Raw genomic sequence first — 25437 nt, 5'->3', positions numbered from 1 at the left:
CCCAACCTACGCTCCACCTCAAGCGTCTGTGCCTCAAGTTCCTCATGCTCCGACACCTTTTTTGCGACCGCTTCGGCAATTTGGCAGTCTCTGGTGTACTAGTGACAATCGGCCTATTTGTTACTCTTGCGGACTGCCTGGTCATGTGGCCCGGCTTTGCCATCGTCGTGCGCTGATCTCCCCAGTTGCCGGTTACTGGCCTCCTCCCAGTGACTACTCGCCGCCAGCCGAGATGCCACAGAGTCGCCCGCTTTCCCCTGATCGCACCACCTTCTCCACCCGGCGGTCACCTTCTCGTCGCCGCTCCCTTTCTCCCATGTGTCGGCACCCGAATCTTTCGCAAGAGGAAAACTAGACGCCGCAGTTCTTGAGGCGAGAACTGCGCCACCAGCGAAATGTCCAAGGCCTCAGTTATGTCCCGCCAATCTGATCGCCGTTTCCGTAGAGGGTGTTTCTGTTCTGGCGCTTGTCGACACCGGCTGCCATGGCCGCCTCCTTTTGCCGCTCCTTGCGAAAAGTGACGACCCCACTTTCTGGATTCTCGCTCCGCACCGCAAGCACGCAGGCTATTGCGCCGTTAGCGGCGTGTACGGCTTGCGTCGTCATTCAGGAAATCCTCTAGGTGATTGAATTCGTCATTTTACCAACCTGCTGTCTTGAGATCATCTTGGGTTGAGACTTCCTGTCCCGCCATAACGCAGTCATTGATTGTGCTCGTGCTGAACTTGAGTTCTTTGCGCTCAGCGGTTCCTCGCCGCTCGATGCCCCTTCTGCTACTCCTGCCACAGCCGTCGTTGCCGAAGACACTGAACTGCCTGCCTGTTCTTCTGTTCTTGTGCCCCTCACTTCTAACCTTGTTCGCGACGGCAACATACTTTTTACACCATCGCCCCTCTTTCTGTGCCGCAAGTACCGCTCCATACCTTATGCCGACCTCACTCTGTCAGCTCGCCTTAGCACGTTGTTCGTGACCAATCCATTTACATATGCTTCTGCTGTGCGTCGCGGTGAGTGCCTGGGTACCATGCAAATCATTGACTTCATTCTCCACCGCGATGAAAATGACAATTCCCCGTCCCTTGACGTCAATGCCCTCAGCCCGCCGGTTCCTGCACCCGACACTTCGTCTCCAGACGTTTTCCTTCCCTCCATCGACGCCTCTCTTCCTGCACCTCAACGAACTCAACTTCTCACTCTGCTTCATGAATTTCGTTCCTCCTTCAATTCACACCAACCCGCTTTGACCCGCATGTCGACTGTCGCCCACCATATCGACACCGGTGACCACGCCCCTCTGCGTCAGTGCCCATATCGTGTCTCAGCCACTGAGCGCGCCAAGTTATTAAAGACCAAGTTGACACCATGCTTCAGAGTGGCGTGATCCAGGCCTCACACAGTCCCTGGGCTTCTCCCGTGGTCCTCGTGAAAAAGAAAGATGGCTCTATTCGTTTTTGCGTTGATTACCGTCGCCTGAATAAGGTCACATGAAACTCTTTCGCGCATTGATGATGCTCTGGACTGCCTTCAAGGAGCGGAACTCTTCTCTTCTCTCGACTTACGCTCTGGGTACTGGCAGGTCCCCATGGCAGCTGACGACCGCCCTAAAACCGCATTCGTCACCCCTGATGGCCTGTATGAATTTACCGTCATGCCTTTTGGCCTCTGTAATGCTCCGGCTACTTTTGAGCGCATGATGGACAGCATTCTGTGTGGCCTGAAATGGAAGTCGTGCCTGTGTTATCTCGATGACATCACAATATTTTCGCCCGACTTTGCCACTCATCTATCCCGGCTGAAGCACGTCTTAACATGCCTTACGGACGCTGGCCTTCAACTGAACTTAAGAAAGTGTTGATTTGCTGCTCGTGAGCTGACAATTTTAGGCCACGTTGTGTCAAAAGCGGGCGCCCGCCCCGACACCGCCAAACTTCGTGCTGTGACTGCGTTTCCAAAACCTACTTGCATTAAGGAACTGCGCAGCTTCCTAGGCCTCTGTTCCTATTTTCGACAATTTATTCGCAACTTTGCGGCCATTGCTGCCCCTTTAACTCAGCTTCTCGGCAGCAATGTGGATTTTTCGAGTTGGTCGCCTGCCTGCGACGATGCCTAAAACACCTTGCGCAGTCTCCTCACGGCACCACCTATCTTGCGTCACTTCGACCTGCAAGCCCCAAGTGAAGTACACACGGATGCCAGTGGCATTGGCCTCGGGGCTGTGCTCGCCCAACGCAAGTCTGGATTTGAGGAATATGTGGTTGCTTACGCCAGCCGCACCCTCACGAAATCTGAATCCAACTACTTTGTGTCGGAATAAGAGAGCTTGGCCATTGTCTGGGCCCTTGGAAAGTTTCAACCTTATCTCTATAGCCTTACGCTGTAAACAACTGCCTCATCACTCTGCTGGACAGTTGCAGCCACTGCAGTGTCCTCCTCGCCCCTTCGACTGTGTTGGCATCTATATATACGGCCCTCTGCCATGCACCGCTGCTGGCAACCGCTGGGTCATTGTTGCCATTGACCACCTGATCCGGTATGCAGAAACCGCCGCGCTCCCAGCTGCTACAGCTTGTGAAGTGGCGTGCTTCATTTTGCAGCGCTTTATACTTCGCCACGGTGCTCCTCGTGAACTCCTCAGTGACAGAGGACGCGTATTCTTGTCTGATGTCGTTAAAGCTCTACTCGCCGAGTGCAATATCATTCATCGGACTTGTACAGCCTACCATCCGCAAACAAACGGTCTAACTGAACGATTTAATCGCACTCTGAGCGACATGCTGGTGATGTACGTTGCTGCCAACCACACGAACTGGGACCTCGTTCTACTCTATATTACGTACGCCTACAACACTGCTACTCAGTCCACTACCGGTTTCTCCCCATTTTTTCTGCTCTACGGCCGACATCCATCCGCTCGCGTCGACACAGTTCTTCCATACCGCCCTGCCTCATCTGTGTGTACAACTATTTCTGAAGCTGCCCAGCACGCCGAAGACTGCCGCCAGATTGCACGGTCGCTCACGGCAGACACTCGGGGGTGCCAGAAACACCGCCATGACGACGGTCAGCTTGATCCGGATTTCCCACCTGGTTCACTTGTCTGGCTGTGGATTCCTTCCACTGATCCCGGCCTATCAAAGAAACTTCTTTCACAATACCATGGCCCCTACCACGTCCTGGAGTGCACATCCTCCGTGAACTACCTTATTGAGCCCCTCACACCGTCTTCCGATCTTCGCCGACGTGTTTGCGAGACTGGGCATGTCCAACGACTGAAGCCATGCTATGACCCGGTTGTGTTGTCGCCACCCTGAGTCGCCAGGATGGCACCTTTTCTCCCCGGGGCCATTGTGAAGAAGAAGAAGGGCATCATCCTATATTTACTGAGGAAAAGAAGCAGATTCTTGGCCGATCCCCCAGTGTGGGTATGTGCCATCTTTTGATAGGCTAACAACAACAACAACAACAAGAAGAGGTAGCCGCACTGCCATCGCTCAGACCGAGCGCCTGCTGACCTGAACAGATGAGAGACTCGGTCGCCGCCGCCTCAGCATTAACCTAAGCCCCCGTTACACATGCAACATTTATTGTGGGATCAAGTGAGCAGATGAGTGAGGGCATGAAATAAGCTCTGATAATTGTACTTGAAAACGGCACCAGTCTAGTTTTATTTTTGCGGCATCTCTTCCTCTCTCTTCCGCAGCGACTGATATTTTGTCCTTTTTTGTTTTTGCTTTCCCCCTAGCTCTGAGCAATCAAAAGCACAACTGCATGATTAGGCATGCACATGTGTCTGACATCTCAATCCTTCCCTAGTTGTACAGCTAATTTTATGAGCAGCTGCACCACATGCCTTTCCGTCTGGGTCAGGCAATGCCCCGGTGATGCCGATAGTATTTGGCCGCCTCAGCACCTTGATAATGTGTGTTGCGGCTCCGTATCAGTTGAAAAATTCACCTCTCAACTGTTTCAGCCCTGAATCAATGAGCAGCTCCACTTCGTACCTACACGCCTTTTAGTCAGCAGGAGGGCAGCTTGCGTCATGTGGCTTGTGCGATGCCGAGCTCTGGCCGTATCAGATCCCTGCGCCGTGCTCAGCCAGGAGTGAAGGTACTGCACAGAAGCTACTTTGTAGAGTTGCGCTTTTTGGCGTGGAAACATTTTTTTTTTTTTCCGCTCCTAGGAGGTTTTGCGCGGACATTCTGTAAGTACTGTTGTGCAGAATCGCTGTGTGTCCGCTGCGGTGGCTGAGTGGTTATGGCGCTCGGCTGCTGTCCCGGAAGACGCGGGTTCAATACCGGCCCCGGCGGTCGAATTTCGATGGAGGCGAAATTCTAGACGCCCGTGTGCTGTGCGATGTCAGTGCGCGTTAAAGAACCCCAGGTGGTTGAAATTTCCGCAGCCCTTCACTACGGCGTCTCTCATAGCCTGAGTCACTTTTGGACGTTAAACCGCCATAAACCAAACCAGAATCGCTGTGGTTCACAGTTGCTGTGAAACTATTTTTTATTTAACTGAAGGACATGCACAATAGTTCGTCTTATGCGGATTTCTTTTGCATTGAATCCTATGGGAAACCAACCAAATGATCACACATTGTTCACCTCATCTGAGAATTCATCCCAACTGAGTTTGTTTCAAGAGGAGTTGACTGTAGTTCGTTGAACCGAGAGTTTTGCTGTTTCAGTGTTGGCAATGCTCCTTGTAATATGATGCAATTAGGTCATTCTGATGCCTTTTATTTTCTCCCTCTATCTGTTTTTTTTTTGCAAATGGGGGGTAGGGCATTTTGTGCCGTAAGCACAACTGGGTTCACCACTCATGGTGAAAAAGAATACATATGTAAATGTTTACTTTAAATGAATAATTGAACAAAGAAACAGGTATGTTGCTTAAAGGCCACGCTGGCATTCGTGATTGTTCTGAGTTGAAAGCAGATATACTATATCTCTAAATGCTGAACTGAGTCATTTAGTTTGTCATTATATTTGACTTCCGTTTGCTTGAACAGAGAACATATTAGCACTCCTCTGCCATTTCTGGCTAAGCCCGTTGTTCTGTTTCAATTTCCTGCTTTCCCCAGGTGCACTTCCTGGGTGGCCTGTGGCTGTTGCACCTGGATGCCAGCTGTTGTGCCGTCGCCAGCAGCGGTCGCCAGGGGGCGTCACTCTCCCTTCCAAAGGAGAAGCTTCAGTCTCTGGCTCTCGCTGTTTCGGCCCAGCTGCTGCAGACAGCCGAGGACATCAAGTGGATCTTGGCCGAACAGAATCTTGGTGGGTATGGTGGCCTGTACAGCAAAGAAAAATAAAGGAAGCATATTTGAATTGTGAAAAGGGACGGGAATCATGGGAGTGCTTAAGGGATACACTCGGTGGTTGGAGGATCTTCTTGTAATCTAGGCGGTTTGTGACTGAAAAAAAGAATGTTGTGCACAGTAAAATGTTTACAGAGAAATGAAAAAGTGGTGGCTGGTTGCAGTGCACACCTTTTAACTCCCGTGATGCGCAGGGCCAAACAGCGAAAGTCATTGATCGGTATTTTTGCAAGAAGTTACATAGTGAGGGTGTCAGAAGCAGTGCATTGTATGGTGCACAAGAAGTCTGGCAGAAATATTCTGCAAAAAAGGAAGACATTGGTAGTCAACTCTGCTGAAATAAAATATAATCAAGAATTGTGGATAGGTATGGAGAACACAGAATGCAGAGGCTTATTCTCTGCGTGTGTAGGTCACTATTGCTTCTTCTTCATTTATTTACTCTTTTTTTCGATTTTTGAAGCTAAAAATGTTTGATGCCATCCTGCGTTCCCACACCATGTGACCTTATCTAGCACAGAATGGCAGCCGAATATAGTAGACTACGAGCACCACTAGCGAGAGTTACAACTCTGTTTTTTTGTCCGCATGTGCAGTGCCATCGTGCTGTCACTACTGTCGCCAGTACAAGGGATCCGAGAGCTGTCTGTCAGCCTGCACAGGTGGCATTGAACTCGTCTCACAAGGGGTGCAGCAGGCCCCATCTTCTTTTCAAGGAGATCGACCAGCATGCTGCAGAAGTGGCCGCTGACACGGAGTACGTGCTTGCTAACCCGAATGCTGGTGTTTCAGGTTCAGTGATGACAACAAGGGGAGGTCAGAGGTGGTGCTCGCCACCCCAAACAAGTAATTGGTTGCTTGCTCCATTACCCGACAAGAATTTGGTAGAATTTTTTACATTAAATTGCAGCTAGTAAAGGGACATTGCCTTCACAACGTGTTCTTTTCATTTTATTTTTATGAGGAGCAATGCTACGTAAGCATCATGCCTACCCCAAGTTGAGTTAAATTGATGAAGTTGGGGAAATGTTTTTATTGGAAGGGACAGTTTAACCAGCACATTTTTGTGAAATAGCATTTGTTGTTTTTTTTTCCTAATTTGGCACTTGCCTTTGATGTGAATTTTTTTTTCTGGTCTGTGGACGATTGTTCCTATGTAGAGTGACAAATTTCTTAGAATGATGATCCACAAATATATACCTTATAATCTCATGTAAGGGCTGCACCCATGTATGGACCACACCCTCTGTTCTGAACTATATAATTGAGAAAAAAAATGTGGCTGTACTTTTTTTTTAATTCGTGTATGAGCCGCATCTACAAAATTCACTCCCAAATTTAAATAAAAAGTTCGGCCCTTACACAAGTTTCTTATACAGTAGCTTGTTACAATGCTTGTCTTTAGGGTCCCTGCAGGTGCATTGTGCTGAAGTATGATCAAACTGAAATTCAAAGAAGGTGCCAGAATGAAAAGAAACTAAAAAAGGTAAAAAGTACCGTGGGCATTCGTGTAAGGACTGCTCTTTATCTTTGCGATTTTGACGGTGTGCAGCCATTACATGGAACCCGTGCCCTGTTTATGGGGTGGCACGTTTTTTTATGACGTATTAGCACTTCTGTGATGAATCTTTTAAGTACATAGTGCATTAATTAAAGGTATGGACGGTACAGTGCACAGTGACATGCTATATTACTTGATAGCCAGCACGAGCCACCTAAAATAAGATGCTGGTAGGCCACTTTTTTGGCCAAAGTTTCCTTCCCTTCTTTGGCAGAGGTATGTGCATACAACTGTTGGGCCATAGTACCTTACTGAGAGTAATGATGGTTTGGCCAAAGGTTCGATACAATGCTTAGCTTGTGCGATCTGAAGCCATTGGTGGGAGCTGGCCTTACCTGGGTCGCTTTTCTGATCGCTTCACTGGCAAAGGCATGAAAAACGTCAGTGGTACCTTCATTTTAATGTCAGAGTATTGTGTTGTGCTTAACTGGTAGCATGGTTATGCCTTTTATGATAAACGGCGACTAGTTTCAAAGCATCTTTGCTGCGACTTCTATGCGAAGCATGCCCAACCGCTAGCGTCTGAGCCAGGCGGGCAGTGCAGGGAAGTACGGCACTAGCATGGGAGCACCCTGTTCCGACTTTTGTGCTGCTGGAGATAATACCAATAACGTTCTGCCTTTTTTGGTGTAACACCCTGCTCACAAGTAGAAAGTGAGGCAGTCTGACGAAACAACACGTCATCAGCATGATCACACTGGTTGTACAGAGTGTCGTAGGCAGGTTTCACCATCTGTTGGCTCCGGGTGGAATGCACCATGTGTTTAAATGACACATACGTGAAGTGGAATTCTTTTGGCTGACTTTATTTCTTTCTAAATTATTGGCTGCCAAGCCGTGGTTGCGGCCCTTGCACTAACACAGCCCTTACACAAGTATATATGTCAAACGAGCAAGGCGTCGATTAGTGCCAGGACAGCACAGTGTTCCGCAGTCCCCGACTGGAGCTGCTTGAAAAATTGGCCATCATTTATGAACAGTAGCTGTTGATGAAGTGTCTGAAAAGCCTTGCTCTGTGTCGTGCCTGCATGCAGGGAGCTGCTGGAGCTGATAGTCACATGGAGTCATGGCCTGAAGAAGCAGAATACACTCCTGGTGCTTTTGAACCACCCTCAGGTTCCTGTGGCGATGCAGAATGGCATACTCCAACTGGTGACGCACGTTGACTCCAAGGTGTGTGGACTATTGATGATGACGACGGGGGGCTTTGATTTCGGTGGCAGAAAGCCACTGCGACAAAGGTGCACAGTGGCTGTCATGTTTTTGGTCTGCACGATGTGGGAGTCAAAGACTAGGTTTTTTTTTCCCTAAGATTTCACCCCAGAGAAAGCTGAGCACCAGGCCAAGGAGAAACTTGTATCTGCTAGAAAACTGATGGGTAGTGGCACTGGGTATCGAACCCTGCACCTCCTCCGTACTAAGCAGATGGTCAAGGCCATCACTGCAGTGTTGGTTTTTTTACCTATTTTGCTTCGAGGGCTTTTGGTTGTGCCACGTGTGTTAAGGCTGATGTAATGTCTTTTGTGTAGCAAAGTATTTCAGAATGGAAAGTAAGAGAGCTTTGCTTTGACAGCTTTCTTTTGAGATTGGTTGAGTTGCTCATTGCGTTACTTCCTTGTCTCAAAAGTAGTTTTCATTGGTTGCGTTGAGATAAAGGTTCAGATAGTAGTTTACAAGACATAGGTGTGAGTTGCCTTCCATTCATATCGCCAGTCAAAGCAAATGGCATGCCCCCTTTTGCAGTTTAACTGTACAAATCAATTGTATGCAGCAAGGTGCAGTAAATGCCACTTGGAAGTGTCACAGTCTTTGAACATTTAGAATGTGCAGGCAAAGCTCGGTATCAAATTTTTTTGTCAATTTTTATCTGTGTGCCTGAGCTGCCTGTTTAGCATATTTCTGGCCTGGTGAGAGTAGGTAATGTCCTGAAGCTCCACCCGAGCACTGAGAAGCACTGCAGTGTAGAACTCCGGATAAATTTTGACTACCTGGAGATTCCTTAGCTGGTGCTGACATTACACAGTATACTTCAGCAGAAGTGAGGCACTCTGGTATCTGTGCTTGTGGTGAATAGATACATTCACATTAAAGGTATAATTTAGCATTTTTATTTTATTTCTCAGCTTTAGGTTGTTGCAAAACACTGGGAAGCTGCTTTGTATTGACATTTTTTCTGCTACAAAGCTCGCTGTAAAAGCTTTCGCCATTCGCACCACTACTGATAGTGGCATTGGTTGCTGCTTACAAGATGTGGGTGCAGGTTGCCTTTGGTTCATTTTGGTGGTCAGAACAAATGACTTGCTTCCTTGTGTTGGTTAATTTAGTTAATTAAAGCTGTATAGACAGCTAATTTTTGGATGTGTGTTTTCTTCTTTCTAATGATGCGCCAGGCATTAGTACAGTAAAACCTCGTTAATTCGAACTCGAGGGGGACCGGAAAATTGTTCGAATTAAGCGGAGTTTGAATTAACGAGCGGGTGCTAAAAAAAGCGGCCATCACGCCCGGCAGCATGGGCCGAAGCTAAAACAGGCATATCTGAGATCGTTATCTCTTACTACGCGCTACTACACATTTGCGGCGGGCGATTGCGCGAATTAAAATCATAGAGCCCGAATGTCGAAGGAAATAAAGTTAATTTGTTTATGCGGTTGGAGCTAACATCAAAATGCATTCGCGTAAGCAGCAAGCTTAATGATTAAATATGACGCTATGCTTCAAAAACATGTTTATTAACAGCAGATTGGCAAAGCATATCAAAGAGAAAAATAATCGGTGATGCGCATTTGTTTTCGTTTTCTTTGCCGTGACTCGACAAGCATCGTCTGCAACTTGCCCAACAGCTCCAACGCAGCGTCCGAATTATCGGCGGAGAAGTAGCGCGCAGCCAGATCGAGTGCTGACGCTGTTTCACATGCACTCGGGGGTGGCAATGGATCGTCGCCTCCGTCGGACTCGTCGTCGCTGTCAGCTGTGCTCGCCGCGCCGGAGTTGTGCGGCATCTGGTCACCGCAGGCCGCTTCAATAATCTCGGCATCGCTTAACGACCCCGATGTCTCCACGCCGCTGTCAACGTCTACGAAGCTCTGGAAGTCAACACCCTTCGATAAAGCAGCGTAGGCAGGGTGCAGCGCGACGGAGTCATCACACTGAGCATCCAGCTCTGCCGTGCTGCAGGCTTCTGGGCCTTCAATGAAGCCGCACTTTCGATAACAGTTCGCGACTGTGTCCGCCTTGACAGCATTCCACGATGTTGCCAGCATGTCGCAGGCTCCGAGGAGATTGACGTCGTACGATTTGCCGCTGTCCATACACACAAGAATCCGCTCTAGGAGGTGGCGCCTGTACAGTGTTTTGAGGTTTTTAATAACCCCAAGGTCCATAGGCTGCAGCACAGCCAACGGTCACGACCGCCTCGGCGCAGCGGAAACCTGCAACGGCTTGCGCCGGAGCGACCGTGGCCGGAGCATAGGCGGCGCCCGCGGTAGGGTGGCTACCCGCGTGACCGCGCGTCAGCCAAAAATAGACAAGCCAATCCAATGCTTCGACGCTCCGGCAGCGAAAACCTGCTACGGCATGCACCGGAGGGTTGGTTCGGGCAACGAAATTCACGTCTCGCCTCGTGCGTGCTGACATGCGTGCTGGCTTATTTTTTTCTCATCATTCTGCTTTTTTTTTTAATTTTCAGCGCATTGTATTTGCTACGAGGTGACTTCTATATGCGAGGAGCAATGCCAGCCATCGGCGCCTAGTTCGAATTAACCGACGTGGATACCGGCATATTCGAATTATCGGGAGCTTTGACCCATTGAAATACACAGGGCTTTGCCGGGACCCGGCCGTCAGTTCGAATTAACCGGCAGTTCGAATTAAGCGATTTCGAATTAACGAGGTTTTACTGTATACGTGGAGTACCACATGGCATTCACCTACAACTGCTGAATAATTTAAAATCTCATTTCTCTCTCATGCTGTTTTAGTTTCACTTTCAGTGGCTGAATGATGCCAACTTGCAGTTTCAGTTCACACAAGGCATCACAAAAAATGCGATGTAATCACTGCTTCATCATTTTAATTCAATACGTTAAAGCCAGTCCACCTCAAGAGCTGGAATGACAACGCATGAAGCAGCAGCAGTTATCTTGCATTTTTTTTATGCCTTACGCATGCGAAACTGACATCACAGAGCTGCCGAAACTCAAACCAAGGGAGCATGGGAGGAAAATTATATTATAAGTTATTTAGCTGCGGAACGGAAATACCACGTGGTGAGCCATCTATAGTAATGTCCTACACATCACTGCGAAGAACACAACATGCCACCAAAATGCGTTGTCTATACTCTTTTAATAGACGTGACAGCTGCAAGATGCTTTAAATGCCGCAGCATTTGGCTACAAGGTGGGATGAACAGAGATATTTTTAATTTTGAAAGGTATTGAAGCTTCAAATACTTGGAAATGTTGAAGGGCTGCGTAAATTGAGTTAAATGGCAAATGCAGTTCAGGAACTATTCAGAAAGCAGCATTGTCTACCTTTACTTGGCAGTTTATTAACCTAGTGGAAAAAGAGTTTAATGTTCAGTATAAGAAAATCATTAGTGGATACTTTGGTCTGTTTTGAGCATGCCTGAAGTGGGTGTAGCATATGTATGGTACAGACACAGTGAGATTGTCATTGAGCAACTGTGTGTTTGTGTACATCTGTATTGCTTGTAGTCAAGATGGCTACTAGTCTTCTTTTCCCGCTAAATGGACTTTTTTTGACGGGCTGCAACTTCTGAAGAGGGGACTTATTGACGGGGGAGAATAGACTAGCGCACAAAGCAGTTAAGGTAGTGTAGGCAGGAACCACCGACGTATGCCAGCAGCCTAAGCTTGAGTCTCGTGCGGAGGCGACCAGTGATGGTGATGAAATGTGGCTTGGCTGCATGGTCTTCATCATCTTCCTTGCATTCCCATGACATTGGAGAGTGGACTTTCAACAAGCTATGCTTATGGAGCATATGAACAAACATTGTATTTTTTTCTTTATGAGTGCTTACTGCCTGAAGACACAAAAAGGAGAGTGATTATATAAATGGGACCAGGCTTGCTGATCTAACAAGTAAGTTTTACAATTATTTGTTACTAGTGCCCAGGTATGCTATTTTGTGCACTCATTGCATGGACCCAAACTAGCAACTGGTTAAGGGTCCAGATGCTTTTGTTGCCCACTTTTGTAAATGTGTATGTTCCAAGGTAAATAAAATTGAATTGAAGTGCGCAAGGTACTGATCACGGGGTCCCTGTGTTCAAGTAGAGTATGGCACTGCTACATCACAAGTGACAGTGGCCCTGCTTTGGGGTAGGGTGCATCACATTCTTCTTGCCAGAAGCACCTGCCTCCTTTCACTGTTTGCTTCATAGGTGCATGACTGACTGCCACCCTGCCACCCTCAGTGGGCGTGGGAGCAGCTACGTGATGCGGCTCTTCAATTTCGTCCGTTTCTTTGCCCAGGTTACTTCATGTCTCCAGCTTGGCGCCTTGTACACTTCGGAAGCACGGGAATGCAACGACTCGCCAACAAGTTTCGCCAGCTTTCACGGTGAAGACTTTGACCATCACTGGCAACCCTGCTAGACCGCCTCCTCGTGGATCAAGGCATCCGGATCAACTATGTCATCAACACTCCTCATCGATAAGAACTGCTGGCGTGTCCCGGAACTGTTCAGTGGTGCGGCTACGTGATGCGGCTCTTCAATTTCGTCCGTTTCTTTGCCCAGGTCAGTCATGACTCTTGTCTTTACGCAAGTAAATCGGACAATGCCTGCTTGTTGCTGCTCCCACGCCCGGGAATACTTTTGTCTTTGCTATGTGACTGCGTTGTTGTTAAAGAGCAGTTTCTGCTGTCTGGTGATGTGGAAGAAAACCCAGGACCGCGATGGAATACCGGTTTCCACGATGCAGGAGATGACGACGATGCACAGCAGAGGCAGCTAAGTGATATGCTTGGGTTGCTACAGGATATGAATATTCGAACCAACAAAATGGAGAAAGACCAAGTCTACTTAAGGGGGGACACCCCTCTTAGAACTTTTTTTCCTTATTTATAGGTGGATCTGGTTGAAGCTTGCACCATTTGTGTAGTTTTGCATGCTGATTTCAAATATCTGATTAGTTTTCTTGTAGACGAAATAGTTTTCAAAATTCCACCTAATTCATGTTGCTCATTTGGAGGTGGGCTAATTACTAAATACTCTATGGCATGATGAGAATAGACCTGCCAGAGTGATCTAGAAGGATCATAGAGTGCAACAAGACAAGAATTAATGTGCTAGAAGAATTTCAGCCAAAGTTACACCTAGTAAAACCTTAGTGACAAAAAGCCCCGGTTGGCACCCAAGATTGATAATTAATTTTGTAAATGTTGCCTTGTAATAACTGAACATATTTTAGTCTTAATGCACTGTAGCACAAATAGTTTAAGAGATATCGCTCCTCCAAAATTGCAGAACCCTGAAAATTGCAGTTTTGAGAAAACGAGAAAAAACATCTCACAGTATCTACATGTAAATTATGCCAATGATTGATATGTCAACATGATCAGAAACTAGTGGAAAGTGAACTAAAGCAAAAATTAGTGGCTTATGCCAATTTCAGCCTAAGTTATGCAATAGGAAACTTTTGAAAGGAAAGGTCCATTTAGGTACCCTAGACAGATAACCTTCTCAATAAATTTGTTCTTGTGGTCATTGCATTTACCTTGGTGTCATGTGACTCACTAGGTTCTCTTTCTAGCAAAAAAAAAAAAAATTATAGCAATAGCAAGAACAAGACCGGAGATATTAATCTTTCAAAAATGCAACACCACCAAAATTGGAGGATTGTGAGAAGCACTCAAGCCTCACAGCATATTTAATCACGAAAGAAAACCCCAAGGACCTTTGCATGCTTTCAAAATGCACCAGGAGCATAGTCGGGGTGCATGCTGTCGCGGCGCTTCTTTTTTTCCGCTTTAGCAAAGCCAAGCGAAGCCGCCCGCTTCTTCGCAGAACACGCGTTACGGCGCAAGTCCTTTTCTTCAGCTCTCCTGGAGACAGTTGCTGGCACGTTCGCGTTGCATTCTTGCAGAATTGCTGTTGTTGTATGCTTGCAGCCGGCATTAAAGCGCAGCACAGCTTCTGCTGTGGCTGCTTACACAGCAAACAGTGACGAATGCCGCTCTTTGTGGATCAAGGTCCAGATGGTCGAGTGGAAGCTCTCGTTTGAATTCTGGGTCTTCCCCCGAATGCACCTCTGCAGCAGGCTCTTCTCTGATAAGCGACTGTACACAGGCAAAAGAGCTTCAGCCACATCGCTTGGCAGACTGTACTTATGCTTCGGTTCGGGCTCCTCTTTTGCTTTTGAAGCATTGTGGCGGCACCAAGACTGCTCACCAGTGAGACACAAAGTGTGATTGGGGCAGTCATCAGTAGACGTGATGTGGTAATATGTTGCCATCACGGCGCTCATGGCATCCACATTACCTACATTTGACCTTAGCGCTTGGCCATAATATATAGCTAGCTTGTCAACTAGATCAGCTGTGAGCCTTCCTCTGCCACCAAGACTTTGTTTTCCTGCACCCTTGTGCCTCTGCAAGAGGTTGCGCAAAGCTGCTCCCATACGCTTGTGCACATGGTTTATGCAATCCTCCTTGACTACTTCAATGTAGCCATAGATTTTAGCATCTTGAAGGGCATTAAACGTGCGACTGTCCCCATCGCATAACATCGTTGTGTAGCGCCTGTTGTGGCGCTGTAGAGACCCCTCAAATAGAATTTTGCCTGCCTCTACCTCCATTTGGCTAGCCTTGCAGTTGGTGTTCTTTTGGCACTCGTAGCGCGATCTCCAGAGTTCATAGCCGTCAGTGTTTAGCTGTGGGCCAGTTTCGCAGCCCAGACAAAAGTTTGACAGCAGCACATAATCGAGCACATAACCAGTGAAGAGTTCCACTACGGCACCGACGCCTATATGTGACGAGTGCCCGCGCGTCATCCATGTGCCGTCATAACACATGGCAATGTTCCCCCTGTGTCCAAAACACAAGTCGTCATATACCTTCGCCACTGCCTGCGCGGCCTGTGCCATAGCTGCCGCGGCTGCTTGAGTAGCAGCAGGTTGCAGTGTGTTTTTCAAGTGCCGTTGAAACGTCTTGTTGTGCATGCCACACCGCGACAATCCCATCGCCGAAAAGATATCGTTCATTGCTGTCTGGGCGTTACCGGTGGACAGCATTGCTTGACTAGCAAGAATATTGAGCTCGAAAGGATTGCACTTTTTCTCATCGTCAACCCTCCGCAAGTTCCACTCGGCCGCAATCTCACCACAGTTGTCACATAGCACGATCAGTTTCACGGCGAGGCCATAGCTCTGATCGCTGGTAATCAACCGCACACATCCGTGACACGTTTTGCACCGCATGGCATCCAAGAGGACGTTTGCAACGCTGAGGTCAATTATTGCATAGGAGGCTTTTCCGTCTGCGTCTGATCCTGCGGACGCACCACTTGCATCGGCGAACAGCGCGGTCTTTCGTGCCGTCGCCGGCATTGATTCCAGTCGATCAAGTGTAGACTGCTCACGGGCACTCGCTTGAGTTATGTCACTGTTAGTGACAGGCGCGGTGTCAATTCGTACGCGACTACAATCGGCACCAAGAACACCGCCGTTATCCAGCGGAGACGGAGAAGCGTCGCCGTCCACAACGTGGCCGTCACGCAATCCCGTACCACTGGCGCTTGCTTGTTGCACAGTATTCAACAATGTCGCGTCATTAACACGTTTTTTTTCCTTTTGCACGCTTTCGCCCGAACTTGTGCACAGAGCGGTACTTCTTCGCGCCTCCTGGCATGTTTCTCGCATTGCACTAGCGTGGTCGGCAAAAAGACAAAATGGCGTCGCCAGGCGTCCGTTTTCCATGGCTAGCTTGCTGGAACCAACCAGACGACGCAATTTTGATCACGTGCCTAAACCGGCCAATAGCAGCGCGCGCCGCTATTTATTTTTTCTTTCGTTTTTTTGGCGAAGGCGGCATGTACAGGGTTGCTGCTCGCAAGAAAAAATAAGCCGAAAGCCCGCGCTTTCGAACGAGACCAAAATGGCCGCTGTAGAGCACGTAGTTTCGATGCGCCGGGCGATCGAAATTGGGGGTCGTTTGTCCACAATTTAAAGGGCAGTGGGTGTGGTACTGCATTTTTAAATTGCTATAACTTCTTAATTACGTGGGGTATAATGATGAAAATTTGCATACAGATGCGGAATGGTGCAAGGAACACGAAAATGAAAAGATTGAAAATCTGATTTTTGGGCCGATTTTCGGTGCCAAAGAGCCATGTCCCCCCTTAATCAGTACTGTCAATGAAATCAAGAGAAGTCAGGAGGCAATTCAGAATCGTTTATCTGATATTTATAGTAGGCTAACTGTGGTTGAAGGCAAACCTGCTACCAGTGGATCTTTGCAGAAGGAGTGCCAACGATTACGATGTATTGCTGATAGCGTAGCTAGTGAAAATTCGAAACTGAGGGCTAATCAGGCGGAACTTGAACATAAGCAGTGCCTTGATAATCTTCTGTTTTATGGCCTTTCTGATGCCAATTTTGAGTCCTGGGATGAGACTGAAAAAAAACTAGTGAATGTACTTTCATCAGCCTTGAATTTGCCACCGTCGGAACTATCGATTGAACGGGGTCATAGACTTGGAGCTTTTTCTGAAGAGAAAAGCAGGCCAGCTATTGCGAAGTTCTCATCTTTTAAAACAAGGCAAAAAATTTTCTTCTGAAGTTCTAAACTGAAAGATAATGACATTAGTGTAGGTGAAGATTATTCTCTCATGACTCGGCAGGCGTGGAAAAAACTCGTTGAATTTGGTATCGCTCAAAAGTCTAAATTCAAACTGCGCTATAATAAGCTTTACATGAACGGTAGGTGTTACTGTTACGATCAGCTTAACGACAGGGTTTCTGAAGTTCACGGTGTTGGATGCCTTTCATCCGAATCGCCCGCAGATTAACGATGCGCGAGGCGTAGTGGGCACCCGTCACTGTCCAATCGCTCATTATCATTTCTGTATAGTACTATTATTAGTAGTGTTCTGCCTAAACGTGATGAGCTTTGTGCGACTATCGACGCATGTGATGCCGACATCGTTTGCTTTACTGAAACGTGGCTTTCAGCTAAAGTTGATAGCTCGGAAATATTCCATTGCCACAAACATTTTACCACTTATCGGTATGACAGGGGCGACAGAAACGGTGGTGGTGTTTTGTTAGCTGTTGCTGACACACTTTTTTCTTCTCCTGTTCATGTTGTTACTAGATTAGAACTTCTTTGGGTTGAACTGCGCACGCGCGTGAAAAAATTGATTTTGGGCGTTTGCTATCGCCCTCCCTCGTACATTGCCACTTTCATTGAAGAACTTCATGACACTGTTTGCACGATTACCGTTCGCTTTCCAAATGTTCCTATTCTTTTGGTTGGAGACTTCAAATTTCCAACTATTATTTGGTCCAATGTACGTTCTTATGCCGACCCTTTTTCTACGGAGTGCGATGGTGTTTTGCGCTTATGTGCCGACTTTAATCTCTCCCAACTTGTTACTAAGCCTACCCGCATTACATCTTCATCGTCGAACTTGTTAGACCTTATTCTTACCATGTTGCCTGATCTTGTTGCTCTAATATCTTGTTTGCCGGGCTTAAGTGATCATTGTATGCTTCATTTTTCATTGAACGTCGTGTCACCACGCCAAAATAACGATTCTAAATACATCCATCCGTGAATACAAAAATGCCAACTTTAGGGCCATAAATCGTGAACTCGCTGGTTTTATCGATGTGTACTTACCGTCTTTTCACGAGTGTCCAAACGAAATTAAATGGAACCTTTTTAATTAACTAACAAATGTTTGCCCTGGTTTAGTTCTTCACTGAAAAGGCTGTCAAACAAAAAGAAACGTCTGTTTTGTTCCGCCAAACTGTCCAATTCTGTGCTCTGGTTGGATGCTTATCACTCCGCTGCATCTGAATATAAGTCAGCACTAAAACTAGCTAAATAGTCATTTTTTAGTCATACTCTCCCGTCGATGCTATTAAATAATCCCAAACAATTTTGGGACGTGGTTAAGAAAACTGATCGATTTACAATTAATCTTAAAACTTTAGACGATCAAGTAATTCCCAGTGAAATGTCTGCTGATGTTCTTAATGATGTGTTTACAGCTTCTTTTCCTAACGATTTAATTACCACAATTCCTCTTTACCCACCCCACGACTTCTTGTCTATGAACCCCATTATAATAGATTCTGTTGGCATCGAAAAAATAATTGATCAGCTTAAGACGTCATCATCATGCGGAGTGGATAGCATAAACTCGAAAATTATGAAAAATACCAAAGTGTACAGTGCTATTATTCTTGCTGAACTCTTTCAACAATCTCTTGTGTCTGGCTGTACTCCTAGCGACTGGAAGGTGGGCAAGGTGGTTTCCGTGCACAAGGCTGGTGTCAAACAAACTCGTAATAATTATCGACCCATTTCACTTCTTAGCATCTCTTGTAAGATCATGGAACATGTCATTTGCTCTCACCTTGCCAATTTTCTTGAGTCAAATTCTTTTTTTCAGTCATTGCCAACACGGGTTTTGTAAATTATTCTCATGTGAGACGCAACTTCTATGCTTTACACAGGATCTTCATTTCATTCTTGACCGGGGTTCCATAGCTGACTGTATACAGTAGCCGACAGGTAATTCGGACTCCAATAATTCGGACTTGTTGGATATTTCGGACCGTCAGTTGCCCCATAGAAGCGCATACATATTTGCGACGGACATTTCGGACTTCAAAAGTCCGAAAGTTCGATTTTTCGGACTAATTTCAGTTGCCTGCGGGCCAAAATCGGCCATCTTATCGGCTTTTTCGCCGGCGCAAAAGGTGCCATCTTGGGTTGAGGTGGATTTATGCTGAGGTTGGCTTGGCTTGACACACATTCGCTACCTCATTGTTGCCAATAGAGGTCCCTGCGATCTCTGACACTTCGAGGTGGCAGCCGGATTGTCATCGCTGTCAACTTGCTTTTGTCGCCGACGTCGTCGCGGGCAGTTATCGCTTGTCCCATATGTTGAAAATTGGTTGTTGAGGGGAAGGAAATTGTGCCGGAGCTATCTCACATCTTAGCGGGAAGGCATAAAGGAGGGACTGAGAGAAGAAAGGAAGAAAGAGGTGCCGTAATGGAGCGCTCCGGAATAATTTCGACCATCTGGGGATCTTTAATGTGCACTGACATCACACAGCAGACGGGCGCCTTTGCGTTTCACCTCCATCGAAACACGGCCACTGCGGTCGGGTTCCAACCCGGGTACTCCGGATCAGTAGCCGAGCGCCCTAAGCACTGATCCACCGCGGTGGGACTCATGCGTTCGCCATTCGCCGTTTCGTCAATTGGGTTTCTCTGACCGCGTTGACCGAGTGGCGCTCAGTCTTCACGAAGTTACATCTGTTCGCCGTTTTGTGATTGCGTCCGGCGGTTCCGCAGCTTTGAAAGAAAAGTGCCTTATCTTTGCGTGTGTTTAAAGGGACACTGAGGAGAAATTGAAGTTGGCTTGTATCGATAGAATAGCAGCTCCTAATCACAAAAACGCCACTCTTACTGAAAACAAAGCTCTTGTAATGTAGAAAATAGCAAGAACCAAAATACAGGTGTCGCCGCCACAGGCCAACCTCGCAAGTACAAGCGTGATGACTTCCTAGGACAAGAGGCGCCACCTTGGAGGAATTTTCCTTACTTCATGGAAGCGACGAATCTCTGAGGCTGGCAAAGGAAGGTTGCGCACCGCACCGCTAGCTGTCAGAAATCACGGAGTCTGCGTTTACGTCACGTATCACGTCACTCCGTTCTGTGACGTCATAAGAGTTCTCCATGTCGTCATAAGAGTTCTCGAGTTTGAATCAGAGCGGCGGGAAAAACTTTCTCAACTCCGAATCCAAATATCTTTGAAATAAATGCATCTTTCGCGCCCGGACAAGCGGCAACAAAGCCATGAAATGCCGAAGTATCAGATTTTGCTAACAAAAAAAAATGATAGAGTTCTCCTCAGTGTCCCTTTAACGAGCGGTGTGGTGCACACTCGGGTTGTGGACAACATGGTCCCGCCGGGTCAGTCAAAGAAGCGTGGGAAGTATTCCAACTAAATGCGGTGACCTTGCTGCCTAGCATGTACAGTGAAAGCACAACCTTGGCGCAAATCGTTGCCAGCAAGAGAAATTTTCCGCAAGGTAAAATCAGTGACATTTTTAAGGCGATTTCATCTCAATAAAGTGATTTACTTCACGGATTTTTCGGACTGTTCGATTATTCGGACCATTTTTCGGGTCCCTTTGAGTCTAAAAAATCGGTCGGCGACTGTATTCTTTGATTTCTCCAAAGCCTTTGACAAAGTCTCTCACCAATTGCTACTTTTCAAATTAAATAATCTCAATCTCGACCCTAACATCGTCTCGTGGCTTCAGTCTTTCCTAACTAATCGTTCTCAATACGTGACTGCTAATAAATCCAACTCTCGTTACTCTCCAGTGGGCTCATGCGTTCCCCAGGGTTCTGTCCTAGGGCCCCTATTTTTTCTCATTTATATTAATGACTTGCCTAACAACATTGCTTCTTCCGTATATCTTTTTGCCGACGATTGCGTTATTTACCGTGAAATTAACAGTGACTCTGACACTTCTGTCCTTCAACCAAGTTTCAGAATGGTGCAAATTATGGCACATGGAACTTAACAATAATAAGTGTAAACATTTGCATCTTTCTCGATGTAACACTGGAATAGCCACTTACGACCTTAATAATATCCCTCTTGAAACTGTGCCGTCGTATAAGTACCTTGGTGTGCACATAACTTCTAATCTTTCTTGGAATCTGCACGTGAAATTTATTGCTAACAATGCTAACCGCATGTTGGGGTACCTGCGCAGAAACTTCTCCCTTTCTTCTACTTCAATAAAATTGCTCCTATATAAAACACTTGTTCGGCCTAAATTGGAATATGCAGCATCTATCTGGGACCCTGACCTGTCATCATTAGCTACTGAAATCGAATCTGTTCAAAACCGTGTGTCACGTTTCATACTTTCCAATTACAGTCAAAACTCGATTTAACGAAACCCGATTTAACGAAAATCTCGATTTAACGAAGGTATCCTAATTCCCCCTCAGACGCCCATAGGGTTCAATGCTTTGACTAACCCGAACTAACGAAACCGATTCCGTGATCTGTCCCGATTTAACGAACCTTTTTTCGAGAAATAAAGGTGAAAAAGTGTTAATTTTTGGTCTATTTTGTAGACAGCACCCCAAAATTTATTGATTGCGAGTCAGCGGTAACAGCGCGGAGCATCTTCATCCCGTCGCTTTTTTCAAACTGCGCGGCGCAAAACGAGTTTTAATTTTGAGTCGCGCTCACGAGATGGCGCCAGCAGTAAAAAAGTGCCACATTTCATAGATGGCGCTGTTGCAGTTCGCGTGTTTTTTTTGTGTGTGTGTTTGTGTGTTGTGCTCTGTGTTCGCTCTTGTGCGGATTTCCCCGTGCCTTTGAACGCACGTCTTTGTCAAGCTCAGCTTGTTAGGCCTCCATCAGTCTAGCCTTGCTATCGTGACCGCGGACGTGGTGTGTGGAGAGCATTGAGGCCGTCGATAATTGTCAACGGCTTCAGGACTGCCGGTTTCGGTACACTAGGCCCTGAAACTGCCGAAGCTGGTCCGGACTGCGCGAGCTCGTGCACGAGGATGAAGATGCCTGGGAACACCTTCGCTCAGTGGATGAAGTGCCCACAGGCATAAGTTTCTCAGACTACGTGAACGCCGACGCAAACGCAGTCACAACGGAAGTTTTGACTGATGCCGATATGTTGCGGCTTGTAGGAAGCGTGGAGGGAGTGACAGCTGAAGACGCTGCCGACGACCCTGCAGGTGCCGAAGCTCCCGTGCCGACACCAGGTCAGGTGATGGATGCTCTCGATCTGCTGCGACATTTTGCCGGCGCACACGAGGGGACGGAAGACGCGCTGGACGCACTTCAGACCTACGAGAAATCGGTGCGGCCGTTGCTCACAAAGTGCACGCAGGCAAAGATCACCGAGTTCTTTGGCGGAAAATAAATTTGTAGTCCCCTCGGGCCTTTCTTGTCGAGTAAGAATTTTTGTTGTTTCTTTTCATACGCGCTAGCGGCGCCGGTCGTGGTCTTGGCGCTACCCACTCGAAAGTAGCGCGGGGGGTCATGACGATGACCATACGGACCCCCAAAGATTGCGCTAGTTGTATGATTACCAACTTTGGCGCCAATTTGTCATTAGCTGTGTGGCTTGCCGTCCCGTCGGCGGTATTTAGGGAAGATTGTTGCGCCGCTAGCCGAACCGTCCTTTGGGTCGGTGCTACCGGCGTGAATTCGTCACGCGCGAGTGCGACGAAAAGTGAAAATGGTACGTGCTAACCGATACGACCGCGATAAGCTGGTACGGTTTATGCGGATGCATTATGTTCAATGGGTGCTCAGTCGGGGACTTGACTTTACTACTTTTAAAATGAAAGTACTGTTTAAGCGGGTACATTTTAACGAGGTTTTACTGTAATCGAATGTACTGAATTATGTGCCCAAGAAATGCCTCATTCAATTTAACGAAGTTCTCGATTTAACGAAATAATTCACGGCTCCCCTCAACTTCGTTAAATCGAGTTTTAACTGTATCACCATATCTCCAGTGTTACTGCTATGAAAACTACTTTATCATTGCCAGCTCTTTCACTCCGCAGAAAAATTTCACGCTCATGCCTATTTCATAAGATCTATTACTACAAAACCCTTCCTTAAGAGCTGGCTACTAACTACCCCTACATATATCTCAGGCCGCATTGATCATCTTCGCAAAGTAGGTGTTCCGTCATTCCATACTAAACACGCTTTTTCTTCTTTTGTCCCTGAAACTTCTGACAGTTGGAACCACCTTCCCAGGCACATTGTCGATATTTCTAATCCAAGTTCTTTTAAGACTGCCCTATGTAATCTTTATTTGTAGGTTTTAGTCAGTTTTGTTTTGCGTTCGTTTTCGTTGTCTTTTTGCTGTCGGCCGGAAATGATCTCTTTTTTTGGGAATTGCTGTTTTTTCCCCTTTGCCTTCTCTTGCCTTATTTTGTGTTATGTTTTGTTCATTTTTCGCCGCGTTTTCATTTCTTCTATCTTGCTTTTCTGCTGCACTGTATCGGACCCACTGTATGTCCTTCCTACTCCCCTCTTTAATGCCTTCGGGCCCTGAGGGTATTTGAGTAAATAAATAAATAAATAAATTCCAGGCTGCCTTGTAAGCAGCTGTGAAGTTGAGCTCGACAACCCTTGGTCCAGAAGACCGTGACGTCGCACTTGCGACACCGCTGCCCTCCAGTCAGGCGCTACTGCTGAGGGCCTGCTGTGCCAAGTACAACACCCCCGGGTAACCCGGCTGGCCGATGCGGAGGGAGCAGTGGAGGTGCTGGAAAAGGTGCTGCATTGGTAGCCACCGTGGTGCTTCAAGCATTGAATCTTGCCTATTGCTAAACACCTGCTCATCTTTGAGCAGGTTTTTTTTTTTTTTGCGCTTGTGGGTTCTTTATTTTTGTCAGAAGACACGAGCCTGCAGCATGGCTCCTTAGAATGGTTCCTGCAGAACCTTTTGGTTCCTTGGAGTGCTTTTTTAGGTTCCCTGAGCACCTGAATCTATGCATGTTTCTGCCCCTTTCTTTTACATATTTCGTTTTGAGGACTGTTCATACTCTTAAGTGCTCCACAGCAGGAGCACCTATAAATTCATGCGTGCCTACAAGTACTCACAGCAGGTTCTAGCATTCGGCAGCTAGCCAGTATGTTCTTTTTGACGGGTCATGCATCTACGTGCCCTTTTTTGCATGCATCTTAGGCACAAAGAAATCTAAGCCAAGAAACAAGGGTTTATTAGCATCTTTTGGAGTATGGAGTTCTGAGAGGTTAAAATGATTAGGTATCCCTGATTGCTACTCTTATATAAAAAACGACTAGTTTGTTAAGTGCTTCTGCACGCAGTGAGACTTCTGCATTCCACAATGTGCAGGTCAGCAAGGATTTGGTGAAGAAGCTGCCCGAAGAAAACCAGGCCATGCTTCTGGACACCTTGGTCGACTTGGCCCTTGACACCCCACCTTCTGTTCAGCACTCAGCTGTCAGCGGAGCACTGCGAAAGGTATGCAAGATCTGCTGAGCTGCCCAAAACTTCCTTGCTTTCGTGGTTCTCTTTGCTGTGTAACCATGCCACACAGGCACAGAAGTATACATTGAAACCTCGATAAGTCAGCGTCGGCTGATTCGAGATCCAGGATAATTAAAAACGTTTCTAAGGTTCATTAGATTGTAATGTAAGTTCTACCAAATAATTTGAGCCAGCATCTTGCTCTGGCTCAGTTAATTCAAAGACGTGCTATGTGGGAACTGCCAAGTTTGCCGTCACCCAGACTTGGTAACACCTGAGTTCTGCTATAGTAACACAATGTCATACCGCTTATTTTAGAGCGCAAGGCTACATTAAGTAGCGCGATGTCTAATATTGTACTTTTCACTGCTTCCCACACCATTGTGCAATTAGTGGCAGCACTGGTGCGCAGCACGGTGACATTGTGCTGGTCATGGCGACCCTTTGTGGTTCACCGGTGCCTGATCAGCATTTGGTGGCATTAGGTTCCGGCACCAATAAAGAATATAGTTTTCATCTCTTGCACCTCGTGTGGTGCACCGAGTTCATCGATACAAAATACGCTGTGCTGTGCAGTGCCTGGATAGTCGAGATAGACTGCATACACACTCTTCTTGTTGCTTCTCTTTAACCAACAGTTGCTGTTTTGCGCATGCACCTTAGTTAAAGCTGCTCTGCACCATTAACCTGACGTATCTGACCTTGGCCGCTGCCCTGGTGCGCTGGTAACATCGAAAATATCCCTCAGATATCGAAACCAGCCTGACCAAATTTTGGGCAACCGGCATTGATGTGGCAACCATAATGAGTCGAAATGAGCTCCCGATGGAGGAAGAGTTGTTCGTTTAACTTCAGCCGCAGCTTTACTGTGTGCAGTCATAGCGACTCTTAACAGTGCCACAAGCGGTTAGACAACATTTTGTACTTGCCTCCTTTGCTTACCTTCAGGTTTCGACAATTCTTAAACCCACCTAATTAGAATATGTTGCATTCTGACGGGCTTCATGTTAACAAGGTTCTACAGCAGCATTACAGTGGACTCTGGGTAATTCAAACTCGTGTAATCTAGAAAGTGAAAAAACTATTTTTCGAATATTCGGCTCTTATGATAACTGTCCTCCTAAAAAAAGATTTTCACGAACTACATATAATATTAAGAAACTTTTGGTCCTCTTAGAGGGTTCAGATTAGCAGCAGTTGACTCTAGCCCTCTCACGCCCTTAGCTGTAAAGCCTTTCGATGTCAGGCTGCGTGAGCAAGCTCAATGACATTTGGCATGAGGTATCTACAGTTTGATAA

General features: G+C 46.9%; 1 protein-coding gene and 1 pseudogene across 2 annotated transcripts in view; one reads left to right on the top strand and one right to left on the bottom strand.

The window, feature by feature from the left end:
- LOC144112711 (uncharacterized) overlaps window positions 1–23400 on the top strand; it is a 28912-nt gene extending 5512 nt beyond the window's left edge. The window contains exons 4-8 of one of the 2 annotated variants that reach the window (XM_077645540.1): window positions 5081–5270; window positions 5908–6068; window positions 7907–8045; window positions 12370–12635; window positions 23234–23400. In XM_077645540.1, coding sequence (XP_077501666.1) covers window positions 5118–5270; window positions 5908–6068; window positions 7907–8045; window positions 12370–12492 — 576 coding nt within the window. In that variant the 5' untranslated portion in view covers window positions 5081–5117 and the 3' untranslated portion in view covers window positions 12493–12635; window positions 23234–23400. Of the gene's footprint in view, window positions 1–5080; window positions 5271–5907; window positions 6069–7906; window positions 8344–12369; window positions 12636–23233 lie in introns of those variants that run through there. The other variant, XM_077645539.1, reaches the window with a different exon arrangement.
- LOC144129228 (uncharacterized) lies at window positions 13807–18066 on the bottom strand (annotated as a pseudogene).
- Window positions 23401–25437: the final 2037 nt, after the last annotated feature.

Source organism: Amblyomma americanum, chromosome 1 (genome assembly GCF_052857255.1).
Source record: "Amblyomma americanum isolate KBUSLIRL-KWMA chromosome 1, ASM5285725v1, whole genome shotgun sequence".
In the NCBI taxonomy this organism is placed as follows: Eukaryota; Metazoa; Arthropoda; class Arachnida; order Ixodida; family Ixodidae; genus Amblyomma; species Amblyomma americanum.
Note: the sequence above shows the minus strand (reverse complement) of the source record. Positions and strands in the feature narration are given on the sequence as shown.